The sequence below is a fragment of the Oncorhynchus clarkii genome, unplaced genomic scaffold (genome assembly GCF_045791955.1).
Source record: "Oncorhynchus clarkii lewisi isolate Uvic-CL-2024 unplaced genomic scaffold, UVic_Ocla_1.0 unplaced_contig_13973_pilon_pilon, whole genome shotgun sequence".
NCBI classification, from domain to species: domain Eukaryota; kingdom Metazoa; phylum Chordata; class Actinopteri; order Salmoniformes; family Salmonidae; genus Oncorhynchus; species Oncorhynchus clarkii.
The window spans coordinates 124,275-135,000 of record NW_027258072.1 but is presented as its reverse complement, the minus strand read 5'-3'; the positions used below and the strand labels follow the sequence as shown (position 1 = coordinate 135,000).

General features: G+C 46.0%; 1 protein-coding gene across 2 annotated transcripts in view; it reads right to left on the bottom strand.

The window, feature by feature from the left end:
- The window catches only part of LOC139395216 (glucagon receptor-like), a 94,227-nt gene that overhangs the window by 1,565 nt on the left and 81,936 nt on the right, over nucleotides 1-10,726 (bottom strand). For both annotated transcript variants that reach the window (XM_071142862.1, XM_071142861.1), the window contains 4 exons: nucleotides 3,823-3,911; nucleotides 3,168-3,312; nucleotides 1,213-1,254; nucleotides 1-438 (listed from right to left, as the gene is read on the bottom strand). The exon at nucleotides 1-438 is cut by the window's left edge and continues 1,565 nt beyond it. In XM_071142862.1, the coding sequence (XP_070998963.1) occupies nucleotides 1-438; nucleotides 1,213-1,254; nucleotides 3,168-3,312; nucleotides 3,823-3,911 (714 nt within the window). The remainder of the gene's footprint in view (nucleotides 439-1,212; nucleotides 1,255-3,167; nucleotides 3,313-3,822; nucleotides 3,912-10,726) is intronic.

Genomic DNA, 10,726 nt, shown 5'->3' with positions numbered 1-10,726 from the left:
TCTAGGAGCCTCGTAACACTCTGACACCCTGTCCGTCAAGCAGATTTCATCCATATGATCCTCTATCAGTGTGTGACTACAGCTGATGGTGCCCTCACGTGGTAGGGAGGGAAACTGCATGGACGACCCTGTGTTCTTCCTGCTCCGCCCCATGCCATTCTGACAGCTCACCACCAGGAGGTGCTTCTCCTCTGGGGAGCAGCCTGGCCCCTGGCCAGGGGGAGCAGGGGAGGAGGTGGTGATGTCGGGGAGGTGGGGGTGGAGGAGCATTGAGGAGGGGTGCGAGGGGTCGTGACCCCCGTGAGCGTGCCCGTGACCCAGCAGGCTGCTGCTCTTAGTGTTGAGGTGGGGCGTCTGGCTATAGGTGTGGCGGTACTCCTCCTCGATGTTACGACCCAGCTTCCAACGCTTCCACTTCTTCAGGATCTCTGACTGGACCTTGGGGGTAGAGGGGGAGAGGGAGAGAGAAAAAGGGCGTGGAGGAAGTGAGAGAGAGAGAGAGAGAGTGAAATACAGACAGACAGAGACAGGGTAAAAAGAGAGAGAGAGAGAGATAAAGAAGAAGAGAGAGAGAGAGGGCGAGAGAGAGAGAGAGAGAGAGAAAGAGAGAGGGTGAGAGAGAGAGAGAAGAAGAGAGAGAGTTAACCATTTGTACATTGTTACAACACTGTATACTGTATAATGTATAATATGACATTTGTAATGTCTTCATTGTTTTGAAATTTCTGTATGTGTAATGTTTACTCTTAATTTTTATTCTTTATTTCACTTTTGTATATTATCTACCTCACTTGTTTTGGCAATGTTAACACATGTTTCCCATGCCAATAAAGCCCCTTGAATTGAATTGAATTGAGAGAGAGGGCGAGAGAGAGAGAGCGGGCGAGAGAGAGAGAGAGAGAGAGAGAGAGAGAGAGAGAGAGAGAGAAGAGAGAGGGTGAGAGAGAGAGGAAAGGGGGAGAGAGAGAGAGAGAGAGAGAGAGAAAGAGAGAGGGTGAGAGAGAGAGGAAAGGGGGAGAGAGAGAGAGCGGGCGAGAGAGAGAGAGAGAGAGAGTGATTTTATGTGTGATGTTCACGTTAAATTGAGAGTTGTTCAGCTAAATATGAGACCAAGTTTAGTGAACAAGAGAAGAGGAACAGAGAGGATACATCCTCCATGAAAGAAGTATGAAAGAGGGAGAAAGAGAAGAAGAGGAGGAGAAGAGGTCTTACCTCTTTGTTGACAAAGCAGTATAAGATAGCTACCAGCAGACCCTGTAGAAACACCAAGATCTGCGTCAACACAACCATTATCATATGTGACACATTCAGTGCATTCGGAAAGTATTCAGACCCCTTGACTTTTTCCACATTTTGTTACGTTACAGCCTTATTCTAAAATGGATTAAATTATTTTTTTTTAAATCCTCATCAATCTACACACAATACCCCATAATGACATCACAATACCCCATAATGACATCACAATACCCCATAATGACATCACAATACCCCATAATGACATCACAATACCCCATAATGACATCACAATACCCCATAATGACATCACAATACCCCATAATGACATCACAATACCCCATAATGACATCACAATACCCCATAATGACAAAGCAAAAACGTTTTTTAGAAATGTTTACAAATAACAAAAAAATAAGAAACTGAAATATGACATTTACATAAGTATTCAGACCCTTTCGCTATGAGACTAGAAATTGAGCTCAGGTGCATCCTGTTTCCATTGATCATCCTTGAGATGTTTCTACATATCTGGGGAAGGGTACCAAGAAAATGTCTGCAGCATTGAAGGTCCCCAAGAACACAGTGGCCTCCATCATTCTTAAATGGAAGAAGTTTGGAACCGCCAAGACTCTTCCTAGAGCAGGCCGCCCGGCCAAACTGAGAAATTGGGGGAGAAGGGCCTTGGTCAGGGAGGTGACCAAGAACCTGATGGTCACTTTGACAGAGCTGCATCTCTATGGTGATGGTAGAACATTCTAGAAGGAAAACCATCTTTGCAGCATCACCAATCAGGCCTTTACGTTAGAGTGGCCAGACTGAAGCCACTCCTCAGTGAAAGGCACATGACAGCCCGCTTCAAGTTTGCCCAAAGGCACCAAAAGGATTCTCTGGTCTGATGACATCTCTCTCTCTCTCTCTCTCTCTCTCTCTCTCTCTCTCTCTCTCTCTCTCTCTCTCTCTCTCTCTCTCTCTCTCTCTCTCTCTTTCTCAGATGTACAGGACTGTTAGAGTCACTGTTCATTTTCTCTCTGTTTCTCAATGTTTGTGTGTCTCTCTCTCTCTCCCTCAGTCTCTCTCACTGAGTCTCTCTCTCTCTCTCTGTTTCTCTCAGATGTAGAGGGGTGTTAGTGTCACTGTCACAACTCCATACTGCACACAGGCTTCTACTGTGTGATCTCTGACTGAGACTTGAGTACGGCTCCAGACAAAACAGACTCCTTCTTACTTTCAGACAGGCTCTGTATGTCAACGTTACACAAATACATTTACCTTCACAATGTAACAGAGTAGGGAAAGCTGTGTTCTGTGTCTCGGGCTGCACAGTCGTGGCCAACAGTTTTGAGAATGATACAAATATTAATTTTCACAAAGTTTGCTGCTTCAGTGTCTTTAGATATTTTTTGTCAGATGTTACTATGGAATACTGAAGTATAATTACAAGCATTTCATAAGTGTCAAAGGCTTTTATTGACAAGTACATGAAGTTGATGCAAAGAGTCTATATTTGCAGTGTTGACCCTTCTTTTTCAAGACCTCTGCAATCCGCCCTGGCATGCTGTCAATTAACTTCTGGGCCATGTCGATGGGCCATGTCGATGGCCATGTCGATGTTATCGATGTTTTGTTCCCCGAGCCACTTAGTTATCACCTTTGCCTTATGGCAAGGTGCTCCATCATGCTGGAAAAGGCATTGTTCGTCACCAAACTGTTCCTGGCTGGTTGGGAGAAGTTGCTCTCGGAGGATGTGTTGGTACCATTCTTTATTCATGGCTGTGTTCTTAGGCAAAATTGTGAGTGAGCCCACTCCCTTGGCTGAGAAGCAACCCCATGATTCCAAGTGTGTGTGTGTGTGTGTGTGTGTGTGTGTGTGTGTGTGTGTGTGTGCATCTGTGTGTGTGCATCTGTGTGTGTGTGTGTGTGTGTCTGACCTGGAAGGAGGTGAAGAAGAGGTCGATGAAGAGTTTGGTGAGACGCAGGGTGATGGTGGCCTTGGTGGACTCATCCGTCACGAAGACAAACACCACCAAGTGTATCCCTAGTAGAGGGATCAGGGTTAGGGTAGACTTAGCCAACCTGGGAGAGAGAGGGGAGGACGAGGGGAGGGAGAGAGACAGAGAGAGAGATAGATAGATAGATAGATAGATAGGGAGAGGAGGAGGGTGAGTTGGGAGGGTGGGAGAGAGAGAGGGGAGAGGGGAGGGAGAGCGTAGGGATGGAGGGAGAGAAAGAGAGAGAGAGGGGAGACGGGAGGAGAGAGAGAGAAGGGGAGAGGGGAGGGAAAGAGAGAGGGAGTGAGAGGGGAGGGTGAGGGTGAGGGTGAGGGTGGGAGAGAGAGAGAGAGAGAGAGAGAGAGAGAGAGAGAGAGAGAGAGAGAGAGAGGGGAGAGGGGAGAGGGGAGGGAGAGAGAGAGAGAGGGGAGGGAGAGAGAGGGGAGGGAGAGAGAAAGAGAGAGAGGAAGAGAGAGAGAGCTGAGATTAGGTTGATGATATTATAAACAGAGGAAAGGGTTTTCATTGTGAAAGAAAGAAAGAAAGAAAGAAAGAAAGAAAGAAAGAAAGAAAGAAAGAAAGAAAGAGAGCTCACCGGAACTTGTAGTCGGAGTATCTCATCTGGTGAGCCCTCAGTTTGGACACCAGGATCTTTATTATGTGGATGAAGATCAGGAAGTTAATCTGTAAAGAACAGGAAGTCAGAAACAAGTGACGACCTGTCAACACGCAGAACAGAACAGTGGTGGGGTTGCAAAGAGCTCCGTAGCACTTAAAAGGGTTCTTCTTCTGTCCCCATAGCAGAACCCTTTTGAAGAGCCATTTTTGGTTCTAGGTAGAACCCCTTTGAGTTCCATGTAGAACCCCTTTACACAGAGGGTTGTACATGGAACCCAAAAGGGTTCTACCTGGAACCCAAAAGGGTTCTACCTGGAACCAAAAAGGGTTATCCTATGGGCACAGCCGAAGAACCCTTATGGAACCCTTTTTTCTGTGAGTGTACATACTGTAAGATCATAGGGCGGCACACAATTGACCCAGCATCGTCCGGGTTACGGTTTGGCCCCGGTACGCCGTCTTTGTAAATAAGAATTTGTTCTTAACTGACTTGCCGTGTTAATTAAAGGTTAAAATAAAATAAATCCCAAACAATCTTGGGACGGGAATCAATCTGACCGCGCTTTGTTGGCTATGCACCTTTTAAAGGCAATGCTTCCACGATTGCGGAGACTGAATAGGAGTTGACACGACAGTCCAAACCGATCTAGGACCGTCAGGCTAACATGTTTAAAAAGAAGTTGACACGTCAGGCTAGCATGTTTAAATAGGAGTTGATACGTCAGGCTAGCATGTTTAAATAGGAGTTGACACGTCAGGCTAGCATGTTTAAATAGGAGTTGACACGTCAGGCTAGCATGTTTAAATAGGAGTTGACCCGTCAGGCTAGCATGTTTAAATAGGAGTTGACACGACAGTCCAAACCGATCTAAGACCGTCAGGCTAGCATGTTTAAATAGGAGTTGACACGACAATCTAGCATGTTTAAATAGGAGTTGACACGACAGGCTAGCATGTTTAAATAGGAGTTGACACGACAGGCTAGCATGTTGAGGGCTACGTGAACAGATACAACTATGTCCTCTGACGTTGACTCAAACGAGTGTCCTAAACCAAACAGACCGGGATAAAGAGGTGAGGGAGTGGCGTTGTGTTGTCACGGGCTACATAAAACAGCAAAGCAGGAAGTGACCTCACCACCTCTGTCTCTGTGAAAACTCAAACACAGGAATTCCTGTAAGGTACAGGAACTAGAGCCACTTAAGAAGAGGATTGATGTTAGGAAAGTATGTCGACTCAACTCGACTCAGGGTTTCTGTCTGTGTTTTATGGAACCTTTATTTAACAAGGCAGGTCAGTTAAGAACAAATTCTTATTTACATTGTGCACCGCCCTGTGGGACTCCCAGTCACCATACATCCTGGAATCAAACCAGTGTCTGTAGTGACACCGCTAGCACTGAGATCCAGTGCCTTAGACCACTGCACCACTCGGGGCGCACACAGGCGGTGTTCCAAATGGCACACTGTTCCCTACACAGTGAACTACTCGGGGCGCACCCAGGCGGTGTTCCAAATGACACCCTGTTCCCGACACAGTGAACTGGATGTGGTGCCCTTTGGGTTTCAGCCCTTATGTGACGGTTGCCGTGACGAATCTCCCTCCTGTATAAACCCATGTTCTGACCTTTCATTAACACTACGGTCATGGCGGGGCAGCAGGGGGTCCAACTGGGTCAGGACTTCATCAAAACACCCAAACGGATATGGAGGAAAGATAGACTGTTGAATTCTGACATACTGTATAGGTGGTATGTTGACTTGGAGAGTCTGTCTGATATGACAACTGCCATGACGAATCTCCCTCTTATATACAGTCAGCCCTTCCAGGAGGAGGCTATTAATAACTCCAGGGTCACATTGGAGTGGTTAGGGGGTAGGAAAGTGGGGTCGGGACATCAAACCATAACACCCAAAAAAATACAGAGAAGGAATGCCGACATGACTTACATCAGCTAGTATGGAGTCTGTCTGATGTACAGTTGCCGACATGACTTACATCAGCTAGTATGGAGTCTGTCTGATGTACAGTTGCAAAAATCTGGCAACTTTCCCCAAATCCCTGTTTTTCAGTCTTCATGTTTAAGGTCAGTGGTAGGAGATACCCTTCAACACTGTCTACATGTTTAAGGTCAGTGGTAGGAGATACCAGGTCAGGGTCAGTGGTAGGAGATACATTCAACACTGTCTTCATGTTTAAGGTCAGTGGTAGGAGATACCCTTCAACACTGTCTACATGTTTAAGGTCAGTGGTAGGAGATATCCTTCAACACTGTCTACATGTTTAAGGTCAGGGTCAGTGGTAGGAGATACCCTTCAACACTGTCAACATGTTTAAGGTCAGTGGTAGGAGATACCCTTCAACACTGTCTTCATGTTTAAGGTCAGGGTCAGTGGTAGGAGATACCCTTCAACACTGTCTTCATGTTTAAGGTCAGTGGTAGGAGATACCCTTCAACACTGTCTACATGTTTAAGGTCAGTGGTAGGAGATACCCTTCAACACTGTCTACATGTTTAAGGTCAGTGGTAGGAGATACCAGGTCAGGGTCAGTGGTAGGAGATACCCTTCAACACTGTCTTCCTGTTTAAGGTCAGTGGTAGGAGATACCAGGTCAGGGTCAGTGGTAGGAGATACCAGGTCAGGGTCAGTGGTAGGAGATACCAGGTCAGGGTCAGTGGTAGGAGATACCAGGTCAGGGTCAGTGATAGGAGATACCAGGTCAGGGTCAGTGGTAGGAGATACCAGGTCAGGGTCAGTGCTAGGAGATACCAGGTCAGGGTCAGAGGTAGGAGATACCAGGTCAGGGTCAGTGGTAGGAGATACCAGGTCAGGGTCAGTGGTAGGAGATACCAGGTCAGGGTCAGTGGTAGGAGATACCAGGTCAGGGTCAGTGGTAGAAGATACCAGGTCAGGGTCAGTGATAGGAGATACCAGGTCAGGGTCAGTGGTAGAAGATACCAGGTCAGGGTCAGTGGTAGGAGATACCCTTCAACACTGTCTTCCTGTTTAAGGTCAGTGGTAGGAGATACCCTTCAACACTGTCTTCCTGTTTAAGGTCAGTGGTAGGAGATATCCTTCAACACTGTCTTCCTGTTTAAGGTCAGTGGTAGGAGATACCCTTCAACACTGTCTACATGTTTAAGGTCAGTGGTAGGAGATACCAGGTCAGGGTCAGTGGTAGGAGATACCCTTCAACACCGTCTTCATGTTTAAGGTCAGGGTCAGTGGTAGGAGATACCCTTCAACACTGTCTTCCTGTTTAAGGTCAGTGGTAGGAGATACCCTTCAACACTGTCTACATGTTTAAGGTCAGTGGTAGGAGATACCAGGTCAGGGTCAGTGATAGGAGATACCAGGTCAGGGTCAGTGGTAGGAGATACCAGGTCAGGGTCAGTGATAGGAGATACCAGGTCAGGGTCAGTGGTAGGAGATACCAGGTCAGGGTCAGTGGTAGGAGATACCAGGTCAGGGTCAGTGGTAGGAGATACCAGGTCAGGGTCAGTGCTAGGAGATACCAGGTCAGGGTCAGTGGTAGGAGATACCAGGTCAGGGTCAGTGGTAGGAGATACCAGGTCAGGGTCAGTGGTAGGAGATACCAGGTCAGGGTCAGTGGTAGGAGATACCAGGTCAGGGTCAGTGGTAGAAGATACCAGGTCAGGGTCAGTGATAGGAGATACCAGGTCAGGGTCAGTGATAGGAGATACCAGGTCAGGGTCAGTGGTAGGAGATACCAGGTCAGGGTCAGTGGTAGAAGATACCAGGTCAGGGTCAGTGGTAGGAGATACCAGGTCAGGGTCAGTGGTAGGAGATACCAGGTCAGGGTCAGTGATAGGAGATACCAGGTCAGGGTCAGTGTTAGGAGATACCAGGTCAGGGTCAGTGGTAGGAGATACCAGGTCAGGGTCAGTGTTAGGAGATACCAGGTCAGCGTCAGTGATAGGAGATACCAGGTCAGGGTCAGTGGTAGGAGATACCAGGTCAGGGTCAGTGGTAGAAGATACCAGGTCAGGGTCAGTGATAGGAGATACCAGGTCAGGGTCAGTGGTAGGAGATACCAGGTCAGGGTCAGTGGTAGAAGATACCAGGTCAGGGTCAGTGTTAGGAGATACCAGGTCAGGGTCAGTGGTAGGAGATACCAGGTCAGGGTCAGTGTTAGGAGATACCAGGTCAGGGTCAGTGATAGGAGATACCAGGTCAGGGTCAGTGGTAGGAGATACCAGGTCAGGGTCAGTGTTAGGAGATACCAGGTCAGGGTCAGTGATAGGAGATACCAGGTCAGGGTCAGTGGTAGGAGATACCAGGTCACGGTTAGTGATAGTCGAGCAGGACATCAAATGAAATCACCCAAATGGAGACGTAGGAGGACAGACACGAATCAACTGTGTTTTGTATGATTCGTTTAACTGAATGAACAAACGGTGGTATGTATATATATATATATATAATGCTAGTTTCTGTGTGTTTCATGTAAGTGTTTTTCCAACCTTACCTGCACACACCCTTATACGTTGTGTTGTTATGTAAACAAATACAACTAAACTAAAACTAAAAGTTGAATGCCAACAGCACTGTAATCTCTGAACGATGGGAGTCTATACAGTCCTTCATGTCCTTCCAATACCCGTTCACACTGTAATCTCTGAACGATGGGAGTCTATACAGTCCTTCATGTCCTTCCAAAACCCGATCACACTGTAATCTCTGAACGATGGGAGTCTATACAGTCCTTCATGTCCTTCCAAAACCCGATCACACTGTAATCTCTGAACGATGGGAGTCTATACAGTCCTTCATGTCCTTCCAATACCCGATCACACTGTCTTCATGTGTGATAGAGCAGGTACCTCACTATGGAATATTGTATGAGTGGGAGGCGAAATGACACTGCTTTACATACAGTACCAGTCAAACGTTTGGAAACACCGACTCATTCAAGGGTGTTTCTTCATTTTTTCAATATTTTTTTGTTTGTTATTTCATAGTTTTGATGTCTTCATTATTATTCTACAATGTAGAAAATAGTACAAATAAAGACAAATCCCTGGAATGAGTAGGTGTGTCCATACTGTCTATACTGACTGGGACTATAGATACATGACTGGAATGAGTAGGTGTGTCCATACTGTCTAAACTGACTGGGACTATAGATACATGACTGGAATGAGTAAGTGTGTCCATACTGTCTGGGACTATAGATACATGACTGGAATGAGTAGGTGTGTCCATACTGTCTATACTGACTGGGACTATAGAGACATGACTGGAATGAGTAGGTGTGTCCATACTGTCTAAACTGACTGGGACTATAGATACATGACTGGAATGAGTAGGTGTGTCCATACTGACTGGGACTATAGATACATGACTGGAATGAGTAGGTGTGTCCATACTGTCTAAACTGACTGGGACTATAGAGACATGACTGGAATGAGTAGGTGTGTCCATACTGTCTAAACTGACTGGGGACTATAGATACATGACTGGAATGAGTAGGTGAGTCCATACTGTCTGGGACTATAGATACATGACTGGAATGAGTAGGTGTTTCCATACTGTCTAAACTGACTGGGACTATAGATACATGACTGGAATGAGTAGGTGTGTCCATACTGTCTATACTGACTGGGACTATAGAGACATGACTGGAATGAGTAGGTGTGTCCATACTGTCTAAACTGACTGGGACTATAGATACATGACTGGAATGAGTAGGTGTGTCCATACTGTCTATACTGACTGGGACTATAGATACATGACTGGAATGAGTAGGTGTGTCCATACTGTCTAAACTGTCTGGGACTATAGATACATGACTGGAATGAGTAGGTGTGTCCATACTGTCTAAACTGACTGGGACTATAGAGACATGACTGGAATGAGTAGGTGTGTCCATACTGTCTAAACTGACTAATCTATAGAGACATGACTACTGTCTATACTGACTGGAATGAGTAGGTGTGTCCATACTGTCTAAACTGACTAATCTATAGAGACATGACTGGAATGAGTAGGTGTGTCCATACTGTCTAAACTGTCTGGGACTATAGATACATGACTGGAATGAGTAGGTGTGTCCATACTGTCTAAACTGACTGGGGACTATAGAGACATGACTGGAATGAGTAGGTGTGTCCATACTGTCTAAACTGACTGGGACTATAGAGACATGACTGGAATGAGTAGGTGTGTCCATACTGTCTAAACTGACTGGGGACTATAGAGACATGACTGGAATGAGTAGGTGTGTCCATACTGTCTAAACTGACTAATCTATAGAGACATGACTGGAATGAGTAGGTGTGTCCATACTGTCTAAACTGACTAATCTATAGAGACATGACTGGAATGAGTAGGTGTGTCCATACTGTCTAAACTGACTGGGGACTATAGAGACATGACTGGAATGAGTAGGTGTGTCTATACTGACTGGGGACTATAGAGACATGACTGGAATGAGTAGGTGTGTCTATAATGTCTAAACTGACTGGGACTATAGAGACATGACTGGAATGAGTAGGTGTGTCCATACTGTCTGGGACTATAGATACATGACTGGAATGAGTAGGTGTGTCCATACTGACTGGGACTATAGATACATGACTGGAATGAGTAGATGTGTCCATACTGTCTGGGACTATAGATACATGACTGGAATGAGTAGATGTGTCCATACTGACTAAACTGGGACTATAGATACATGACTGGAATGAGTAGGTGTGTCCATACTGTCTAAACTGACTGGGACTATAGAGACATGACTGGAATGAGTAGGTGTGTCCATACTGACTAAACTGGGACTATAGATACATGACTGGAATGAGTAGGTGTGTCCATACTGTCTAAACTGACTAATCTATAGAGACATGACTGGAATGAGTA